Source organism: Rana temporaria, chromosome 4 (assembly GCF_905171775.1).
Source record: "Rana temporaria chromosome 4, aRanTem1.1, whole genome shotgun sequence".
NCBI classification, from domain to species: Eukaryota; Metazoa; Chordata; class Amphibia; order Anura; family Ranidae; genus Rana; species Rana temporaria.
Genome location: NC_053492.1, coordinates 280,337,779 through 280,361,498, shown reverse-complemented (window position 1 = coordinate 280,361,498; position 23,720 = coordinate 280,337,779). Strand labels below are relative to the sequence as shown.

At 40.1% G+C, this 23,720-nt stretch overlaps 1 protein-coding gene across 1 annotated transcript in view; it reads left to right on the top strand.

Moving 5' to 3' along the window:
- Positions 1 to 23,720, top strand: part of LOC120935721 (titin-like) — a 433,372-nt gene that overhangs the window by 375,798 nt on the left and 33,854 nt on the right. The window contains exons 52-56 of the mRNA XM_040347780.1: positions 1,418 to 1,465; positions 2,741 to 2,782; positions 4,120 to 4,161; positions 4,592 to 4,639; positions 12,220 to 12,261. Coding sequence (XP_040203714.1) covers positions 1,418 to 1,465; positions 2,741 to 2,782; positions 4,120 to 4,161; positions 4,592 to 4,639; positions 12,220 to 12,261 — 222 coding nt within the window. The remainder of the gene's footprint in view (positions 1 to 1,417; positions 1,466 to 2,740; positions 2,783 to 4,119; positions 4,162 to 4,591; positions 4,640 to 12,219; positions 12,262 to 23,720) is intronic.

Below are 23,720 nucleotides of genomic sequence, written 5' to 3'. Positions count from 1 at the left end.
GATCTAAGAACATTTAAGCAGCAGACTTTGTAAAAATGTAGATTTGGGTCATTCTCAAAACTTTTGACCACGGCTGTAAGTTAACAAGCTGAATTTTTTCTTGGAAGTGATTTGAAGATTGCAGTGGAGAAAGCTTTACCATATTCACTTTGCAAAGCGACTATTCATCTTGCTTAGAGAACAGTTTATATTCCTTTAGAGCAGTGTTTTTCAACTCCAGTCCTCAAGGCACACCAACAGGTGTTTTCAGGCTTTCCATTATTTTGAACAGGTGATTTGATCAGTTTCACTGCCTTAGTAATCACCACAGTCGTTTTATCTAAAGGAAATCCTGAAAACATGACCTGTTGGTGTGCCTTGAGGACTGGAGTTGAAAAACACTGCTTTAGAGAATGAAGCCCTATATCTCAGAGTTCTGAAATAATATCAACAAATAAGGTAGACTAAATCAAAGAGCTCTAAATTATTATCTTTTCACTCAGGTATAGCATACATTATAAATTAGACCCATTAAATGTTGTATTGTAGTGAAAAATACTGTCAACTTTTTTTTAACTTGAAAGGAACCGTGAATAGGGCCTGTTTTAGTCACTTTTTATTCTCAATAATTGAAGAATCAGGGTTTACCTTCTGCAACTTACACTTTAAATGATGTATCCTTTTTGTTCACATGTTCTTGCATATTAGTGGTCAAAGAGGAATAGTATGAGGCCCCGTACACACGACCAGTTTCCTCGGCAGAATTCAGCTTCCGACCGAGTTTCTGGCTGAATTCTGCCGAGAAACCCGGCCATGTGTACAATTTCGCCGAGGAAGCCTACGAGGAGCTCGACGAGGAAATAGAGAACATGTTCTCTATTTCCTCGTTGTTCTATGGGAGCTCTCGGCCCGCCAAGCTCCTCGGCGGCTTCAGGGCTGAACTGGCCGAGGAACTCGATGTGTTTGGCACGTCGAGTTCCTCGGCCGTGTGTACGGGGTCCCACAGTGATCATGTTAGCTTTCTTTGCCTTTGCTTCAGAAATCTGTTTTAAAATTATGGCTAGTCAAATTTATATTTTTTAAATTTTTGCTGTGAGGAGGTATGAAGCAAATCTGGTTAGTAGCAGAAACTGCCGAGGAACAAAGCAAATGGTGTATATTTATAATAAATTGTATGAATACGTTAGTATTCCTTAGGTTTGCATAATATGTACTGTATAACACTGAGTAATTTTCACTTAGAGCAAACTGTGGTTATATACCTTTACATTGTGATTCTTTTTGTGGCATTTTTAGAAAAATGCATGTATGCAACACTATTTATCAGTTTTTAGTGCTTTCTTCAGTTTTGGTTATCTAACTGATTTTGCCTCATTTCACCCTCTCATTCACAGTAGAATGACTTGTTTTTTCAAAGCTCACATACAATTTTTTTTAGCAGAGCCCCCAGTTCAGAAAGAAGAAAAAGCAGCAGAGCAAAAGAAAGGTACACTTCTAGTCTTACATGATGTAGTTGACAAAAGTGTCACTTGTAAAGGCGAAGACAAAAGGGTGGGTCAAAAGGATAATTGCAAAGAAAATTAAGCTTTGAAGCTGGATTGAGGTGTATGGTGTCATGTAATAAAAAGGAACAAGGTGCAGTGATGGTTTGCAATGTGCACTAAACATGTTAACTAATCAGATTCAGTGAAAGAATAATTTCAGTTTCTGTGGGTCTATCTAGTTAACACATTTTCATCACTGAAATTTTAGTTGCTATTTCCTTTATTTTGTGAAGTAGCTAAGAATATAAAATATAATAAAGTGGACCTGTCCATTAAACTATAGGTCCAGACTTAACTAAACACCTGAACAAACATGCAGAATGGGAATTTAATAAAGTCAAACTAAAGTAGTGTATTCAGGATAAGGATAAGGATGAGATCCTTGACACCTGAACGTTTTTAAACAAACCATGCAATTTTGAGACTTTTTTCCAATTAATCGGCAAATGCAAAACAAGAAAAATGTTCCTCCACTCCTCTTTTGGAGGTTATGGACAATGAGCAACAAAAAGCAAGTTGAGGACAAAGTACTACTCTAATGCCCCGTACACACGTTTGGAATTTCCGACGGCCTAAAATCCAATGGAATTTTTCGTCTGAATTACGTTCAAGCTGTCTTGAATACACACTGTCAAACCAAATTCCGACCGTCCAAAACTCAGTGACTTAAAACACTATGACGAGCTGAGAAAAATGAAGTTCAATGCTTCAGAGCATGCGTCGACTTGATTCTGAGCATGCGTGGGTTTTTTCTCCATCGAAGTTGGAAACAGACGATAGGAATTTCCTATAGTTTTGTTCTCCATCGGAAAAAAAATAAAACATGTTCTATTTCTAAACACCGTCGGGAAAAAGTCAGATTGGGCCCACACACGATCGTAATTTGAAAAAATCTACCTGCCCACCTACAGTATCTGCAATTCTATCCTTACAGTTTTGCAGCTGTTACTCTTGAATGTTTTTTTATTTATTATGACATAAACCGTAAAATACAGTTTGTAAATCTATGGATTCAAATGATAGAAATACATTTTAAGTTTTATTGTGTTAAAGCCTCATAGTGAAGTACCCAGTCTTAATATGATCTGTTACAACAATATCCCCTTAGGAGCTCAGGAAGGTTGTGTGACACTTATATTAAAACAGACCACTGTGATAACATAACAGAAAGATAACGTATAGTATTATTAATAATGTATTTCACATTATGTTTGCAGTAACCCCAGTGAAAAAGCCAGAGCTAGCAGAACCAAAGAAAGGTAATAATGAAATGTTATGTAATGTAATGTTATGCCACACTGTACCCAAACTACATTTTTATAATTTTCTTCCCACAAATAGAGCTTTTCTTTGGTGGTATTTGATCACCTCTGTGTTTTTTAATTTCTGCGGTATAAATTAAAAAAGACAGCCTTGGTTGAGAAGAATGGGGTGTCCGCCCTAGTGGGAGGAGAAGAGTTTAGATCAGCACCTAGAATTAACCTGACAAGATAAGAGGAGCAAATAGAGAAAGAGAGCTATGGTCAGTAGATAAAGAGGACTTATCTGCCTGGAGAGTAAGAAAAGGGAAGAAAAAGGGAAAGAGAACGGGGAAAGAAAAAAGGAAGGACAGGAAAAAATAAAATAAAATTATCTTGTAAAAGTGGTAGAATGTTTTTGTGTAAAATAAGTAAGTTGGGGGTGGGAAGGATATAGGTAAAATGGGAATGACACATGTTATATAAATATGTTTCATGTATAATGAATGTATGTATGCATTTTTTTATAGATGTTTTGTACTATGAAAAATAATAAAGATTATAAAGTAAAAAAAAAAAAAGACAGAAAAATAAAAACTGATGGACACTAATAGGCGGCACTGATGGGCACTGATAGGTGGCACTGGATAGGCAGCACTGATGAAGAGCTACTGACAAGCATTAGTGAGTGGCACTGATTTGCACTTTGATGGGGCACTGACAGGCATTACTGATGGGGCACTGATTGGCACTTTTTTGGGCACTGTTGTGGGCACTGATCGGTACTGGCATCCATTTATTATGGGGACAGGCTGGCAGGTGTTGGGTACTGATTGGCAGCTTATGAGCAGCTTTTGATGGGAGCTGTGCTGATAATCAATGTGCTGATTATCAGCACAGATCCCCCCTTTTGACAGGGAGAGCCGCTGATCATCTCTCCCTGTCAGCATGAACCGAGGATAGCCATTTACCGGCACTTCCTGATTCACGCGATGGTCGGCTGTGATTGGTCACAGCTAATCATGTGGCAAGAAGCCTATGTCAGAAGCTTCATACCAACGATCAGAGACTGGCACACAGCACCTCCGATTGCCACACTGCTTGCCCGCGTGCGCGCGTTGGCTCTGTTATCCTGATCATGGCATATGACGTCCAATCAGGATGACACAACCACTTTGCCGCTGTCATTCTGCTATATGGCAGGCAGCAAGTGGTTAACATTTTTTTCTATCTATGGGCTATAATGATTTCTTATTCATAATAATATTATAAGATAAAACATGATGGCTTTGCAAACAATGCATTTTTTATTTATTTGTATGTACAAATTGTAATGTGTTAATTCCTATATTTTTTAGAGACCCATGTAAAAGAACATGAGCCAACAGAGGCAAAAAGAGGTAATAATTTAAACTAGTGAACCTTGACATAAAACTATGACTTATAACTGCTACTACATTTGGAACTGTAGAAAAATTATGTAATTTAAAGTACTATAGCTTTAATGTATTCTATTCAGAAGCACGAACACAGAAACTAGTGAGCATATCCTATTTATGTTGCCTACATTAATTACATTTTGAACATGCAAGCGGATTCATATGATCCAGTGCAGACTCCAAAAGTACCGTAGATTGGGCCTCATCCAGACTCATGGATCCTGGAACAACTATACTACACACAAAGTACTAAGGAAACAATTCACCTAGCTAAGCAGTGTGCTAGAGTTCCTGGATCACAAGACTGCTTGCCTGCTTTAAGAATACTGTAAGTACATAGTAAGGCTTTAAAGGAAATAAACTACAAAATATATACATATTTATTTTTCAGAGAAACAAGAGCAAAAACAAGAAAGGGAGCCTAAAGAACCACAGAAAGGTAGTAACATCAATGCACCATCACCCTGAAATCATGCAACCATGCTGAGCCAAAGTAGCTAGCTATTCATGTTTCCTTAAATGCAAGCATGTCAAATGCAATGCTTTTTACCACATGCACTTCATTGTTGCTTTATGTTGTAAATAAATATGTTATTTTCAAACTGAATGGTGTTTTGCTTCATTATATAGCACCAAATATTGATAAAGTAATGTACTGTAATTTAAAGAAAGCATGCTTTCTTTATGATCACATTGTAATTGCTCTGCCGTATACATATATACCTATATACTGTTCATTGCATAGGTGAATCCCTCAGAAGGCAAGATTTACTGTATAGAGAATATAGATATTTAGAAGGCAAGTATATTGTTTCAGCTGCAGCCTTCCTGGGACACCATGATCTCACTCCATAATTCCAGTGTGGATAACTGGGCTAACATTGTAGTGATGCACATTCTGTAAGACTATATTCCCTTCCCAGTGCTTATACTAGTGTAAGTACAGTATGTCTTGATTAGAGAGTGGGGCTTATAGAAAGAGAAAGGCTTTACGCCTGTGGGAGGATTGTTATATTCTGTCTTGAATCAAACTTTAGATAGACAAACTTCTGCTTTACTGCTAAAATATTATGAAATTCCGAACATGACAGGAAAATATATTGTACCTGACAAAGGCTATCTGTAAAAAAAAATAAAGTCATGTTTTTCAACAAGCTTAGTATGTTGGCAGTAGGGGACATTACTAGAGTTTATTAGACATACAGTATGTTTGATAACTCAAAGTGATCCTAAAAGGTCAATTTAAATAGATAAACTAATATAACTGATAAACTGCAACAAAATAGTCTGTTTTTGGAACAAGCGAGTCATCTACCTGTTAATTTATATTTAAATGATAGGGTTTAACAAAGAGATGTTAATCATTAAAGTGATTGTAAAGGTTTTTTTTTTTAATAACCAACATGTTATACTGACCTGTTCTGTGCAATCCTTTTCTTCTGGGGTGCCCTGGCGGTGCCCCTGGCTCCTCCTCTTCATCTGGTGCCCCTGCAGAGAGCCGCTTTCCATGGAGGCAGCCGTGCAGGCGCGCTTACAAGTCCTGCTGCTGTGTCTATTGACACAGACAGCAGGACTCAGCCCCATCTGCTGCTCTCGTGTCACTGGATTTGATTGAGAGCAGTGGAAGCCAATGGCGCTTGCTGCTATCAATCTATCCAATGAGGACAGAGACCATGGCTGGAGCTGCTGGGCTCATGCTCATCGCTGGAATGGATGCATTCAGGTAAGAAAAAAGAGGAGGGGGGTCTGGGGGCAGCTGCAGCACAGAAGGTTTTTCCCCTAATGCATAGAATGCATTATGGTGAAAACCTGTGAGACTCTGCAACCCCTTTAATCCTAAAAACAAAAATTGAATACATTGCAATTTACCATTGCGGTGGCTGCATTAGTATCTTTTTATTTTATTTTATGATCTGGCCAGTAGGTCTGTCATCTTTCACCTTCCTTTAACAGACCAAGCTGTGCAGCCAAAGTGGAAGTTAGAGGCTTAAGACAAACCATTTAACACTGACGGGGATCATATGATCATATTATATTAATTTAAGTAAACATGTTATCCTAAAAGAGAACGAACTGTTGTAAGTGCTTAAAAGGTGATAACTGGAGCTTGGCTTTATTTGTTAGTCAAGACCATCTAAATTTGCTAGTGCATCTCAGGCCTCGTACACACGATAGGTTAAACAGAGGACAACGGTCTGATGGACCGTTTTTATCGGTCAAAACCGATCGTGTGTGGACCCCATAGGTTATTTAACCATTGGTTAAAAAAAAAGCCAACTTGCTTTAAATTTAACCGATGGATTCCTAACCGATGGGAAAAAAACGATCGATAGTAGGCACAACCATCGGTTAAAAATCCACACATGGTCAGAATCAAGTCGACGCATGCTTGGAAGCATTGAACTTAATTTTTTTCAGCACATCGTTGTGTTTTACGTCACCACGTTCTGACACAATCGTTTTTTTAACCGATGGTGTGTAGGCGTGACGGACCATCAGTCAGCTTCATCTTTTAACCGATGAAAACGGTCCATCAGTCCGTTCTCATCGGATGGACTGATCGTGTGTACGCGGCATAAGACACAACCCTCTTCCCAGATTGACACAGGTGCTGTCCAAAGGTGGATCTTTAGGTCTTCCATCCAGAGTAGATGTACCCAAAAAATAAGGGAAAGAAAAAAAATGCAGCCACCACATTTAAAGGGGTTGTAAAGGTAATTATTTTTTTCCGAAATAGCTTCCTTTACCTTAGTGTAGTCCTCCTTCACTTACAGAGGATCGGGGCTCATCTGTGCAAATCCACTGCACAGAGCAGGAAAGTATAACATGTTTGTTATTTTTAGAGGAAAAAAGGAGACTTTACAATAACTTTAAAGGGGTTGTAAAGGTATTTTTTTCCTAAATAGCTTCCTTTACCTTAGTGCAGTCCTCCTTCACTTACCTCATCCTTCGATTTTGCTTTTAAATGTCCTTATTTCTTCTGAGAAATCCTCATTTCCTATTCTTCTGTCTGTAACTCCACACAGTGATGCAAGGTTTTCTCCCTGGTGTGGAGTGTCATGCTCACACCCTCCCTTGGACAACAGGAGAGTCAGGACACTCTCTACGTTGCAGATAGAGAAAGGAGCTGTGTGTTAGTGGGCGTCCTGACTCTCCTGTTGTCCAAGGGGAGGGGGAAGGCACGACACTCCACACCAGGGAGAAAGTCTTGCATTACTGTGTGTAGTTACAGACAGAAGAACAGGAAGTGAGGATTTCTCAGAAGAAATAAGGACATTTAAAAGCAAAATCGAAGGATGAGGTAAGTGAAGGAGGACTGCAGTAAGGTAAAGGAAGCTATTTTGGAAAAAAATACCTTTACAACCCCTTTAAGGTTATTGTAAAGTCTCCTTTTTTCCTCTAAAAATAACAAACATGTTATACTTTCCTGCTCTGTGCAGTGGATTTGCACAGATGAGCCCCGATCCTCTTCTTCTTGGGTGCCTCTTTGGCTCTCTTGGCCCCTCCCTCCTGTTGAGTGCCCCCACAGCAAGCAGCTTGCTATGGAGCACCTGAGCTGAACCACAGCTCCCTGTGTCCATTCAGACACTGAGGATGTCCCCATGTTGATGGGGACAAGGGCCTCATCCCCACAACCCTGGCCGGTGGTTGTGGGGGTCTGTGGGCGGGGGGCTTATCAGAATCTTATCAGACCCATTTAACAAAGGGGACCCCCAAATCCTGGCCCCCCCCTATGTGAATTGGTAATGTACCCCTACCATTTCACGAAGGAAGTGTAAATAGTTGTAAAAAACACACACACACCATAGAAAAAAGTCCTTTATTGATAAAAAAAATCCAGCGGTGGTAATCCACTCGGTCCCGGCCCCCTGCCCCAACGTTGTCGGTATCCAGCGACGGGTGATCTCCTCTCCGGTCCAGCGATGAGAAGATCATCCGGGATCCAGAGTGCAGCATCGCCCGCCTCCTCTCTCCACCAGACACATCCCGGCGAATGACGTGGCTGAAGCTGTGACATTTCTTTTATTGGTGAGGCGGGGCCACCCGTCACATTACCCCGTCCCTCTCTGATGCACCCTCTGCTACGTCATTAGGGAAGCCTGGCTTGCCCCTTGCGTCAGAGGGGGTGGGGTCACGTGACAGGTGGCCCCGCCTAACCAATAAAATAAATGTCACAGCTTCAGCCGCGTCATTGGCCGGGCTGTGTCCGGCAGAGAGAGGAGGCGGGCGATGCTGCGCTCTGGATCCCGGATGATCTTTTCATCGCTGGACCGGAGAGCAGATCACCCGTCGCTGGATACCGACAACGTTGGAGCAGGGAGCCAGGACCGAGTGAATTACCACTGCTGTGTGTGTGTTTTTTACAACTATTTACACATCCTTCGTGAAATGGTAGGGGTACAATATAATCCATTACCAATTCACATGGGGGGGCAGGATCTGGGGTTCCCCTTTGTTAAAGGGGTCTTCCAGATTCTGATAAGCCCCCCGCCCGCAGACCCCCACAACCACTGGCCAGGGTTGTGGGGGTCTGCGGCCCTTGTCCCCATCAACATGGGGACATCCTCCCCATGTTGAGGGCATGTGGCCTGGTACGGTTCAGGAGAGGGGGGCCACACTCTGTCCCCCCCTCTTTTCTGCGGCCGGCCAGGTTAACGTGCTCGGATAAGGGGTCTGGTGTGGATTTTTGGGTGAACTCCACGCCATTTTTGAAAAAAAATTGGGGTGGAGTTCCCCTTAAAATCCACACCAGACCTGAAGGGTCTGGAATGGATATTTGGGGGGAACCCCACGTCATTTCTTTTTAAATTGACGCCGGGTTTCCCCTAATATCCATACCAGACCTGAAGGGCCTGATATTTGAATTTGGGGGGGACCCCCACCCTTTTTTTTATATGAATGAATTCTCTCTGAGTTGCCGGGAGCCGACAATTCATTATAGCCGCGAGTCCGGTTTTAAATTACTTTTTTTCTTTCAGAAATGACACTTTGTGCAGTGACAGTTCTAAGTACGGGAAACATGCGCTATTTCACATGCTTACTTTACAGCCCCCCTAGGTACGAAATTTAAAGGAATATTTCAATTTTATTGTTTCACTCTAAGCATTATTAAAATCACTGCTCCCGAAAAAACTGACGTTTTTAAAACTTTTTTTTGCATTGATACATGTCCCCTGGGGCAGGACCCAGGTCCCCAAACACATTTTAGGACAATAACTTGCATATTAGCCTTTAAAATTAGCACTTTAGATTTCAAATGTTCGAGTCCCATAGACATTAATAGGGTTCTAAAGTTCACACGAACATTTGGTGTGTTCGCAGGTTCTGGTGCGAACCGAACAGGGGGTGTTCGGCTCATCCCTACTGTAGATAATGAAGAATATTTGATAATGTTGCAAAACAGTGTATCAGTAAACTAATACAGACTATGAGATATTTGAAATTGTATTTCAGCAGCACTAATGTGACTAGCATGGCAAGCATTCCTCCTTTCAAAATTAAATTACTATACATAAATACAGTTCCTTTAATGTAGGTGGCTAACAAAAGTTGCTGCTCTGAGAACTCATTAAGCTGCAATTTAAATTACAGCATACTGTGTGCACAGTAATATATGTTGTATCTGTATTAAAATTCATTTTCTATTAAAGTTTTTCACATTTCCAAATTACTGTGTAAAAATCCATGCTAATGCCTATTGGTATAAATTACTGGGTTTTTGTTGACTCATGTCTTTCCTACTTCCTGTCCCTTCTTTGGTAAGCTGATGTTATTTTAGGCTGTTGTTCCTGCAGAATGTATACTTTTTAATGTTCCAGTCTAATTCTAAAATCTAGACCCATATGACATCTGCAGCTTTTGGAGGTGTCTCTAGAGGTTCCTAATCGGTATATATATTTTTCTAAGAGGGTTGGAAGGTCTAAGGAAGGTGTTAAGAGGAATATTATAAAGTATAATCCACAAATCTTTAAAATAATGATAATTTTGGGCTTCTTTATCTGCATCAGTAATATTCTCAGTGCTTGATAATTAGGTACCTCCAATGCCCTGTACACACGATCGGAGTTTCCGTTGGAATAAACTCTGATGGGTTTTTCCAACGGAATTCCGTTCAAGCTGTCTTGCATACACACTGTCACACCAAATACCGACCGTCAAAACCACGGTGATGTACAACACATATGACGAGCTGAGAAAAATTCAAGTTCAATGCTTCTGAGCATGCGTTAACTTGATTCTGAGCATGCATGTTTTTTTCTCCGTTGGAGTTCCATATAGACAAACGAAATTTCCAATTTTTTCGTCCTCTTTCTAACTGTGATGGGGCCTGTCCAAATTCCGTCTGACTTTTTCCATCGGAAATTTTGAACGTGTGTAAGAGGTATAAGATTGTTTCAGCAATACTGACTTTGACTCTATAGGCTTTTTGTACATGCTTTATGGTCAGTGTATTTACTGGTATATTCTTTCTTCTTGATTTGAACATTTTGACACAAGAAAGATCAAGGTAGCACACTTGTCTGTGATTAAAGAAATGGCACGTAAAATCATTGTCTGATCCAAGTTAAAGAAATGCAGTTAACATTTTGGCAAACATCAGTTATAGTATATTTCTTCTTCACTATTACTTTATGGTAATTCATTTAAAGGGGTTTGTATGTCATGATCTAGCTGCTGACATCTTGGCATGACATTTAAACATTAGCAAAATCAAAAAAGTGTCACAGAAACATGCAAGTGGTGTCTGACTTCCAAAATGTTGTCATTTTGTAATTGTATCAATTACAAACAAACAAATTAAAAACAATTATTAATATTCTTCTGAATATGTGTTTATATTTTTGACACTCGTGCAGAGATGAAATATGTACTAATTCTCAATTATAAAATGTGTAACAATCAGCCATTTCTAAGGATTTGCATACAAATGATGACAGATCAGATACTGTGACTTTTTTTTAGAATAGTTAAGCCAATTAATTAAAATGTTCTCTTCTTGACGTGTTTCATCCACGTGTTTCAACTAAGGCCATTTTCTTTTTTTTTTACGCTGGATATCTTGCACAAATCAGGTAAACACAGCTTTATCAGGCAGGTTTTCATCTGCAATTTGCAGATATTTTAAATTTATACAGTTTCATGTTATCTATTTCACTTGATTCCCATATTTTGGCTTCAACATCTATCCTTTTCAATTGCGAGATTTCATCAGTCTTAGTCCTTTAAGGCCTTTGCTTGGATCATCACAATTTTAATTTGTACAGTATGTCTTAATATTTTTTTGCCATGCATGTATTTTCATTTTCTGGCTTTAAGCAATTTTCCATAGTTAAAAAATGTGTTGCTCATTCTTTATGAATTATATTTTATCTTAAATAGCAAACAGTATACTGTATTTAGAATAGTTTCAGAAAAGTATGATAGATATATTTTTATAGGTTGTCCAAATCGGAATAATAAAAAAAAAAATGATTTTGTGGGTACAATGTTAGTAATCTGAACTGTCTATGAAAGTATGGTGTAAAGCTAAAATCTATGGTCCTATTTAGAATTATTGCTTTTCTCGTAGCATAATTACAGTACCAAAATTCTTGCTGCAAGGTTTTGTACATATAAATAAGCAATGTTACCTAGTTGATACCAAGTGAAAAATATAACAAAAGATGAATGGGTCAAAGACATTCTATTTTTATCATTTCATTGTCAAATCCCATCTGTATTATATCTAGACATGTGTTACATTATAGAAGATTATATGTGGGTGGTATTTTATTTTAGGACAGCTACAGATGTGGCTGTAATTTGTTATTGACACTCAGAAAGTGCTGAGGCCATTAAGTTTTGAGATTGGTTCTTTGTTCACGGATATCATATATCTGATTTTATTGATTTTATTGCATATGCCACCCAAAACGACATTGTTATTTAAAGATTGGTTGTTACATATTGCTTCTCATACATTTATCTTACATTTATATTTAGTTTTATTATAAAATGTACTTAACACTTCTTTTGCAGAGACCCCAGTTAGAAAACAAGAAGCCACACAACCTAAAAAAGGTAAATCTATCTATTAAGAGAAAAGGTATTCAAGTCGATGAAAGGTAAAAGTGATGATACTTTACTGAAAATTCAAACATAGTTTAAAGATGCAAACTATGCTTTATTTTACTTCATGCCCTCCAGCACAAAAGGGTCAGCCATTTTGCCTATGTTGTCTATTTTGGAGAACAAAGCATCAGATAATGTTTTCTGGTAGAAAAAATAAATAAGACTTGTACTGTACCTTCTCATTATGAATGCTGTATGTTCTGATTGCTGGGTGATGGCTTTTCTCTCTGCTTGGTATCTTACTATGATTTTATACCTTAAATCACTGCCAACACAGAATCCCTGGTAGGATATTCTTTATATAAAACTAGAATAATCATCCATTCCAGAACAAGCATGGTTGAGGATTTTTACAAGCAATGCTAAAAAAACATCTTAGAGGGAAATATGGTTTGGAGAGAAGTGCAGAAGGTATCATAATAGGCAGAATATGCAGGAGAAGAGTACAGAGGTTATGACTGTTGGCAGTTTATGCAGCAAGTTTAAATGTGTAAGATAAGACAGTGGGCAGTACAGTAAACTGGCTCAAAAAGCATGAAGGCTGTGTACCTAGGGTTTTACACAGGAATCAATGTCAAAGTTGGTCTTTACAAAATAGGCCACAATAAACTGAAAAAGGTTTTTCTGGGACAATGAATGTGGTGGGGACAGTATCAGCATCACCATATAGGCTGAAGGAGGAGTGTGTCAGTGATATTGTACACAACAGAGGTTCAAAGGGGGCAGCACAACAATACAGGCTGTTAGCAGGGGCCGTGTCCCTATAGTCTGAGAATAGTTGAAGTGACACTGGGGATATGTGAGATGGGAAGCTAGACTTTGTTGCAAGGGATTGTTTAAGTGGGAAATTGGAGAGTGGGATTACTATTGGAGCAGGGTGAGTGTAGATTAGGGATGAGCTTCGAGTTCGAGTCGAACTCATGTTCGACTCAAACATTGACTGTTCGCGGCAAATTCGAAAAGCCGTGGAACACCCTGTTAAAGTCTATGGGAGAAATCTAAAGTGCTAATTTTAAAGGCTAATATGCAAGTTATTGTACTAAAAGGTGTTTGGGGACCTGGGTCCTGTCCCAGGGGACATGTATCAATGCAAAAAAAAGTTTTAAAAACGGCCATTTTTCGGGAGCAGTGAATTTAATAATGCTTAGAGTGAAACAATAAAAGTAAAATATTCCTTTAAATTTCGTAGCTAGGGGGGGGTGTAAAGTAAGCATGTGAAAAAGTGCATGTTTCCTGTACTTAGAACTGTCACTGCACAAAGTGTCATTTCTTAAAAAATCAATATTGAGTTGGCCCACTCTTTGCAACTATAACAGCTTCAACACTTATGGGAGGGCTGTCCACAAGGTTTAGAAGTGTTTCCCGGGAGAGCGCTCCGTTCAGATGTTACCTTCTCTGTAACAGCCGACATTGAAATTGTCTCCGTGTTCTGAAAGAGGAACAATATTCCCTCTCACCACCAGGTGGCGTTGTGTGTGACCGTCCTGCTCCGTGTATGTGGGCATGGAAATAACGTAGAGGGTTACAGCTGATGGCAGCTTCCTTAAGACACGTGTATGGAGATAATACGGGATGCGGGGGAGTGTGCCCAATTCTACCAGGACCTGGGGCTCAGTTCAGTCTCTTTGGTGGCATTGAAGCTTGAGGAGTTTGCAAAGTGAGTAATGGTCAGCCAGTGCCGTATAGCACCATTCCCTGCTCACCCTGTATTCATATTACACATACTGTATCTAGCTGCTGTGTGAGGCAAGCTTCCATAGTCAGTTATCACTAATTCTATAGAAGACAACCAGCAGGACCTACTACAAAGCATTTGAACAAGTTACATTTAGGTAATCCATTAAGGCTAGTTTCACATTTGTGCACTGTAGGAACACATGCAAAATCACACAATGCATAAACAAACACATAGTATTTTTGCAGGCACACAGCACCCCCCATGCACACAAAGTGTGTGATAAAGTGTCATGCGTTTTGGTGTGCTATGAATTATAAAGCATCATGCACTTTTGTGCGATTTTTCAAGCTGCCCGTGATCCACAAAACTGCTCTGTTGCACCTGCATAGGTGTGAGTGGGGCCTGAAAACAATCAGTGGGTAAAGTGCAGCGGGCAGTGTTACCCATCAGATTTCAGCTTCCTGGGACTGAATCTGGGAACTATTGAAGTAGAACTGAACTGCTGTCTGTGCACCAATTAGGGTTCTTTAACCACTTCCAGACCTGCTCATGTATATATACGTCCAAAATTTAAAGATGGATATCTCGGTAACGGCAGCAGCTGCTGCCACAACCGAGGTATCTATCTTTAGCATGAGCGGTCCTGTACACGATAATGGTGGTCTCCGCGGCGGATTCGCAAGATCGTCGTTATCGGTGGCGGGAGCGGGGCCCCCCCGCTCCCGTCGCTCTCCCGCGCCCTCCGCCGCTTAGCCGTCGGTAGCGGCGGAGGCGATCGGGACCGTTCGGCAGCTGACTGGGGACGGGACTGAAGGAAAAACCTCCTTCGCCCATCCCCATAGCTCTGCTGGGCGGAAGTGACATCAAAACGTCAGTCCCGCCCAGCCTCTTAAAGAAACATTTTTTTTTTTTGTCATTTGAAAAAATGACATTTTCAAATTTTTTTTTTTTTTTTTGCATTTTAGTCTAATTATGAGATCTGAGGTCTTTTTGACCCCAGATCTCATATTTAAGAGGACCTGTCATGCTTTTTTCTATTACAAGGGATGTTTACATTCCTTATAATAGGAATAAAAGTGATCAAATTATATTTTTTCAGTGTAAAAAGTAATAAAATAAATAAAAATAAATAAGAAAACAAAAAAAATGTTTTTTAAAGCGCCCCGTCCCGACGAGCTCGCGCGCAGAAGCGAACGCATACGCGAGTAGTGCCCGCATATGAAAACGGTGTTCAAATCACACAAGTGAGGTATCGCCGTGATCGTTAGAGCAAGAGCAATAATTCTAGCCCTAGGCCTACTCTGTAGCTCAAAAAATGCAACCTATAGAATTTTTTAAACGTCGCCTATCGAGATTTTTAAGGGTAAAAGTTTGACGCCATGCCACGAGCGTGCGCAATTTTTAAGCGTGACATGTTGGGTATCATTTTACTCGGCGTAACATTATCTTTCACAATATATAAAAAAATTGGGCCAAATTTATTGTTGTCTTATTTTTTAATTCAAAAAAGTGATTTTTTCCAAAAAAAGTGCGCTTGTAAGACCGCTGCGCAAATACGATGTGACAAAAAGTATTGCAATGACCACTATTTTATTCTCTAGGGTGTTAGAAAAAAAATATATAATGTTTGGGGGTTTTAAGTAATTTTCTAGCAGAAAAAACTGTTTTAGTCTTGCAAACACCAAATCTGAAAAACACCTAAGGTCTTTAAGTGGTTAACATGTGCGACCATCTCCTGTACTATGTCCACAGTCTCTGATCATCTCCTGTAGCATGTCCACAGTCTCTGATCATCTCCTGTAGCATGCCCACAGTCTCTGATCATCTCCTGTAGCATGTCCGCAGTCTCTGATCATCTCCTGTATCATGTCCGCAGTCTCTGATCATCTCCTGTAGCATGTTCGCAGTCTCTGATCATCTCCTGTAGCATTTCTGAAATCTCTGATCATCTCCTGTAGCATGTCCGCAGTCCCTGATCATCTCCTGTAGCATGTCCGCAGTCTCTGATCATCTCCTGTAGCATGTCCGCAGTCTCTGATCATCTCCTGTAGCGTATCCGCAGTCTCTTAACATCTCCTGTAGCATGTCTGTAGTCTCTGATCATCTCCTGTAGCATGTCTGCAGTCTCTAATCATCTCCTGTAGCATGTCTGCAGTCTCTGATCATCTCCTGTAGCATGTCTGCAGTCTCTGATCATCTCCTGTAGCATGTCTGCAGTCTCTGATCATCTCCTGTACAGTGTCCGCAGTCTCTGATCATCTCCTGTACTATGTCCGCAGTCTCTGATCATCTCCTGTACTATATCCACAGTCTCTGATCATCTCCTGTACTATGCCCAGAGTCTCTGATCATCTCCTGTACTATGCCCGCAGTCTCTGATCATCTCCAGTACCACGTCTGCAGTCTCTGATCATCTCTGATCATCTCCTTTAGTATTTTGGGGGGAGAGCCATGCATTGTGGAATCGAATCGTGGACTTGATAATCGTAATCGCATCGAATTCTCTGGGGCTGCTCACTTATGGGTAGTGCATATACTTTACCAGTGCAAAATTGGAAATAAATCTCACTGCTGACATAGATACTATGAAGGTGTGTGTCCCCTTGTAAAAGAAAGCTTCCAGACTCCAATAAGCCTCCTGCCCACAGACCCCAACAACCAAAGCCCAGGGTTGTGGGGAAGAGGCCCTGGTCCCCATCAACATAGGGACAAGGGGCCAGATCCACGTAGCCCGGGCGCAACTTAACTTTCCCGATTTAAGTTACACCGCCGCAATTTTTCCAAGTTAGTGCCCGATCCACAAAGCACTTACCTGGAAATTTGCAGCGGTGTAACTTAAATCCGTCCGGCGCAAGGCGGGCCCAATCGAATGGGGCGAGTCCCATTTAAATTAGGCGCGCTCCCGCGCCGGACGTACTGCGCATGCTCCGTCGGGTAAATTACCCAACGTGCATTGCGCTAACTGACGTCACATCGACGTCATTTGCTTAGACGTTAACGTAAATGGCATCCAGTGCCATTCACGGACGTCTTACGCAAACGATGTTGAGGTTTAAATTTCGACGCGGGAACGACGGCCATACTTACCATGGCTTAAGAGAACTAGGGCTCAGCCCTAGTTTTACGCGGCATAACCCGACGGAAACTACGTAGATTTTGATCGACGGGCCGTTCGGGACGTTCGGGGATCGCCGTAAGTCTTCATTTGCATATTCTACGCCGGCCGCAATGGCCTCGCCACCTAGCGGCCGGCCTAGAATTGCATCCTTAAGATCCGACAGTGTAATTCAATTACACCTGTCGGATCTTAGGGCTAGCTATGCGTAACTGATTCTATAAATCAGTCGCATAGTTAGAAACAGAGATACGACGGCGTATTAGTAGATACGCCGTCGTATCTAGTTTGTGGATCTGGCCCAAGGTGCTTTGGAGTGGGGGGGGGCAGAGCCAAAGCACCCCTTCATGTTGAGGGCATGCTCAACTCCCCCCACTCGCTCATCCCCCCTGACATTTAAAAAAAAAAATTTTGCGTGGAATCCCCCTAAAAATCCATACCAGACCCCACATTATTGTTTTCTCACTTTTCTTTATTGCCAGCATTTGGTTTTTATTTTTCACTCAGCTGTCAGCGGGGAAGACCGCTGACAGCTGATGACTCATCTGTTGTTAAGGATGCAGCGGCCGGCTTCCCATCCCAGTCTTAACATCCAGCTATGCACTATGCAGCGTGCAGTGCATTGTGGGGTGCTCGGCTGGTGAACGGGACCCCACAAATGTGGGTTTTTCGCAAAACAGGCACACAGGCAATATTCTGGCTGAACTTTTGCTCGGCTTGAGCTGTTCGCCCAACGCTACATAATGTTTGCTTTGGTACATCCAAAAAGATTATACAAAGACTGTACAATTGGTTTGTAATCTATATGATATTGGAAAAATAGGTGATCTAGATAATAGCGCCCTCTTAGCCACCCACCGTTGCGCTTATAGAAAGTGTTAGTTATACCTAGCTGCTGTTTAAAGAAAATTAGTGATAAAAAATAAATAAAGTGATGATACTCCCTCAGGAATGTTCACAAAATAAAACAGCGCTAAATGAATATGTATATATTCTTCTAAACATGAACAGTGTCACAAATAATAGAATATAGAGTTGAAAAAATATTAGTGATAATTTGTAACTAAATTCATAAAAAAAAACCTGTGACACTAAAGAAACGTGAAATAGGAGCACACAATGTGCAAAAAAGTCTATGTACAGGAAATAAATAAGATCAAAAGAGTTCACATAATGAGGGATCTTGCGATCTTCAAGAACTTCCACCACACCAGACAGTGTTCAGTGATTCCTTCCCCATCAAAATGGACACTCACCAGACCAATATGCCTCACACTCGCGTGTTTTGGCAAACAAGCTTTTAAATCTAGATCTTTCCAGTTGGTAAGGATATGTTCCTGGTATAAATTCCAAAAAACTCCACATGTATGGTAGGAAAAGACAAAGAGGTTCAAAATAGTGTGATACCATAAAAACAGTTTTAATGACACACCACGCTTAAACTTCAAAGGTTACACTCACAAACAAATCTGTAAAATCCAGCAATGCATCACATCAAGTAACTCTTCCTTTAAATCCTCAACTGGTGAAAAGTGGTCACGGCAGATCCCCAGTCAGCAAGATGAATCTCACTACTCACGGTGCCGCGAATCACTGCTAGATAAAAACGTTTATCCAATTTCCTTGCTTTAGGCTTAAAACACTCTGCGTCCAAACATGTCACGTTAATTTCAAAGACAGACTGTGTGGCCACGCCCTGACATGTTCCGTTATTCCAACTTACTCATGGGATTGGCCACACAGTCACTGGTCACCTCCTTATATCCTGACAGATCAAATCAGCAGCCCTTTCCCAAATGGCCAGCACGCGCACACAGCCGTCACTCCGAGCGGAAGTGACGCGCGCACACGGCTCACTAAGGGCATGAGCCAGCGTGTGAAGTCATTGGCTGACAAAACACACAAATCGGCTACCACGGTGAGAGCAGTGGGCGGCACACCGAGGCAGGAACTCCATACCCAATGCACCGGCTTCCCGGGTGTCCCCGCAAACCACAAATCACTCATTCACATCATGTTTACATTGTGAATACACATGGCAGCCTAAAAATGATCTATCATAAAGTCTCACTGTGACTACCAAATAGAATATCCTTAAACTGGAGTGTTACATAAAGTACAGTTAAAAATAAGATATATTTATATGGATGGTAGCGAAAATCTCTTATTTAAAAATAAAAATAAAATTAAGAATAAATAAATGAGACATAAGAATTATATATAAATAAAAATATTTAAAAATTAAACTTCAGTGCCTATTTTTAGAGGGGTGAACTACTTCAAACACTGCTATTAGTGCAGATCACCCTCCCAAAATCACAAAAGCAGAATAATGTAAAGATAAAAGGGGGGGGGGTTATTAGAACAGGGTCTGATTACATATTTCAAATATCAAGCCCAGTCTAGCCCTATTAGAGGTAGTAAAGAGCCCCATACCTCACCACATATAAAAGCAAAATGGTGGCATAGAGAAATATAAAATAAAATAAACTAGAGTTAGTAGTGGGGTAAAATGTTGCATTTCATTAGATTATTCAAGATAGCAGATACATGAGGTGGCACCATACTAGGAATTATTAATGAAGCAGTTCAGATCCACCTCTATATTCAAACCCTGTGGGAAGAGACATTTTAATAAAAAGATCCACTGAGTCTCACGTTGTGAGAGATCACGCACTCTGTGGGACCCCCTCCAAGTCGGATAGACACAGTCTATGCCACAGAATTGGGCAAGAGTAGGATCCTGGTTATGTTTCTTTTTAAAATGCATCGAAACACTGTGATCCTCAAAACCTTTTCTAATATTGGCTAGATGCTCGGTAATACGGATTCTTAGAAGTCTTTTAGTCCTCCCAACATATAATAGCCCACATGGGCACCATAGCAAGTAAAAAATGTATGAGGAATAACATGTACTAAATTCTTTGATTTCAAAAGTTTTTCCATCAGTACTGGTGACTTTGTTAATCCCTTTATTATGTACTCTAACGGTGCGACAGCAAATGCATTTTCTGCATGGGAAGAACCCCTTCAGATCAATTTTAAGTTGGCGATCAGGTGGGTCCAATATTTTACGGAACAAACCCGATCCCCAAAATTTGGAGCTCTTCTGTAGATGAAGCAAGGTTGTTCAGGAATAACTTCACCTAAATGTCTATCTCTACTGAGGATATGCCAATGTTTTTTATAGATAGTCTCTATTTCCTTAAATTGGGTATGAAAACCTGTTAGGAAACCCCATTGGTGCTGATTACCAAGTTGTTCCGTCTCTTTTTTCTTGAAGCAGAGTTCCCTAGGTCTTTCGGCAACCTCTTGAATGATCGCATCCAAATTCGCCTCATCATACCCCTTTTGGACAAACCTACTTTTTAATTTATCTGCTTGCTCAAAGAAATCTGTCTCTTCAGTGCAATTGCGACGCACTCGTAAAAATTGGCCTTTGGGTATATTTTTGATCCAGGCAGGGTGATGACCACTTCTAATTGACAAATAACTGTTACGATCAGTGGCCTTAAAATACAGTTTTGTCTTCAACTTGCCATCACATAGTTCTATAGTTACATCCAGGAAGTTAACCGAACAGTCACTTAACACATAATCCAGTTTGATGTTATTAATGTTGTTGTTCAGACCTTCCAAGAATGACTTAAGATCTATTTCTGATCCCTCCCAGATCAGGAAAAGATCATCAATAAATCTCCGGTAGAAAATAAGTTGAGGTTTTCTATTTTTGAAATGCATTTATCCTCCCACACTGCCATGAACAAGTTGGCTAAGCTGGGAGCAATTTTAGCTCCCATAGCTACGCCAACCTGTTGAGAAAAAAAGAAACCATTGAACCAAAAATAATTGTGCGACATACAAAATTCTAGAGCCTGACCCAGAAATCTTTTTTGTGTATGTGGGATCTCCTCTCTCTTGCTCAATGCACAATTGAGTGCCAGTGCCGCGTCCTTGTGCTGTATTATTGTGTACAATGAGGCTACGTCCGCCGTTACTAGAAAGGTTTTAGAGTTTGGATTAATATTTATTTCTTCCAGGGATAAAAGCAGATCTGCTGTATCCTTAAGGTATACCTTTGTTTCACGCACACTCGGTTGGAGAAATGTATCCAAATATTCTCCTAGTCTAGCAGTGACGGATCCAATGCCGTTCACAATCGGTCGGCTGGTGGCAATGTTGCATGCTTATGTATCTTCGGTAGCGTGTAGATCACTGGGATTCTACACACAGAATGGGCCAAATAGGCTCTTTCTTTAGCATTAAGGGCATTGATCTGGAACCCCCAACTTATTAGAGAGTCAAGCTGTGCCTTATAGGATTCAGTGGGATCTGAACCCAACCTCTTGTATGTGGTGCGATCTTCCAGCAGCGTGGTTAGTTGATCATGATAATAAACTTTATCCATCACCACAACTCCGCCCCCTTATCCGCTGGGCGGATAATAATGTCCTTTTTATTCTCGAGGGACTTCACACCCTCTCTAAAATATTCTGGGTTAACTCCTTTCTTCTGTGGAAGTTCTTCTATATCTTTTAAGACCAATTGTTTGAACACTTCAATATAGGGATTATTGGAATTCTGGGGGTTAAACAGAGATCTATTCTTTAGACCACTGTCAATGTAATTTTTGGCAATATTACTCCTCATTGTAGATTCAACTGGGTGACTCAAATTTTATTTTTTCATATTTAGTGATCTGATAAATTTGATCATTTCTACCGTACGACGGATGTGGACGAGGGGATTGGTAGTATACATTATACTGATCATTCTCTCTATCTTGTTGTTGTATACCAGGTGACCCATAATACGGTTCAGGCTGTCCACCCTTGGCACCCTGTGGTACAATATTCCGCAGCTGATTTCCCAATGAGTGTTCTGTTTCTTTAGTGTCACAGGTTTTTTATGAATTTCGTTACAAATTATCACTAATATTTTTTCATCTCTATATTATATTATTTGTGACACTGTTCATGTTTAGAAGAATATATACATATTCATTTAGCGCTGTTTTATTTTGTGAACATTCCTGAGGGAGTATCATCACTTTAATTATTTTTTAATCTATATGATATGTTTAACGGTGCAACAAAATGTAGGGTGTATGTAGAAATGTATACCCAGGGAGAGAAATACAGGGGTTGTAAGTGCTGTCTTTTTTTCTGGTCTGGCGGTTATGCTGACCCTCTGGCATTAATATTGTGAGTCACTTAAGAATGCAGATCATGAAGGTCAGACAAAATACTTTTTCCACATACTTGTACTGGGTATTTGTGTGAAAGTTTTGATGTCAGAGAATCAGTATGGCAGCAAGGTCATGACATTTTCAAAATGAGGGGGGTTTTGCATTAAAAGCATAGTGTCAGAACTTTCAGCAAATAAACAAAGATTCCTCACCAACATTATTTATTGAAAATATGACAATGCAGGATACAATTAAATTGTACGTTTGTACAATCATTTTTACATTTCCAAATAGTTACTGTATGTACTGGAGTACGAAGGCCTCTCTAAAAATACATTAAATTTAAACTCAAACTAAAAGCAATTAGGATGTCCCTTTTGTAAGGGGATTTTTCCTTAGCCTAGTGAATAAGATAAAGCTATGCTGACTTTGGTCATCCTATCAGGTCCAAGCAAAATTATGTTTTTTTTTTATGTTTATTTTCCTTGCCCGTGATTGTCTTTTTTTTTTAATATTTTTTTTAATAAAAATTATTTTGCTTGCATGTCTTTCACTTTAGCGCTAAATTCAACTTTAAAGCAGAAGTATGCATTTTTTTCTAACTGTGACCATATGGGGTGATAGGCAAGTGCCCTTTTAGGTCATTGATTCTTCCTGCTATTCAATACCTGTCTGCCCGTATGGTAGATGTGGGCAGGCAGCTGTACTGAGAGTCTGCAAGAGCTTGACATTGCACCCACGATCTGCTGATCTGCAGGCTCCTAAAAAAAAATAGCAAATGTACATATTGTATATATACATATGAAAAACAGTGAAATTAATTATATATACAAAAATAAATGTATGTAAATTCACAGTAGCGCAACAATGACACCTACTGTATTTATTGGCATATAACACTCACTTTTTTACCTTGAAAATAGAGGGCAAACTGTGCCTGCGTATTATACGCAGGGGGGCTGTGGAAAGTTTTTTTCCTAAAACTTCCCTCTTAAAGTTGGGGTGCGTGTTATACGCCTGTGTGTGTTATACACCGATAAATACGGTAATTATTTGAGTGCTCAATCCAAAAAAAGTGATAAAAATTATAAAACCATATTCTATGTAAAGTGAAAATATGAAATAAGCAAAAAAGAGATGTCCAATAACAGTCCACTTTAACCAACGAAATTCATGCAAAATTATGATTCCCAGTGATATCCTAATTAAGAAAAACACTGAAAGAAATCCATCAACGCTGTGTGTCACATCCGACCCACTCAGATAAAATAGTAACTCACTAAATCCTATTGCCTACCACTCTCATGGTTAGGCTAATACGCAATAAGGATCAGTTTTTTAACCTCTTGACCACTGGGCACTTAAACCCCCTTCCTAACCAGATCAATTTTCAGCTTTCGGTGCTCTCACAATTTGAATGACAATTA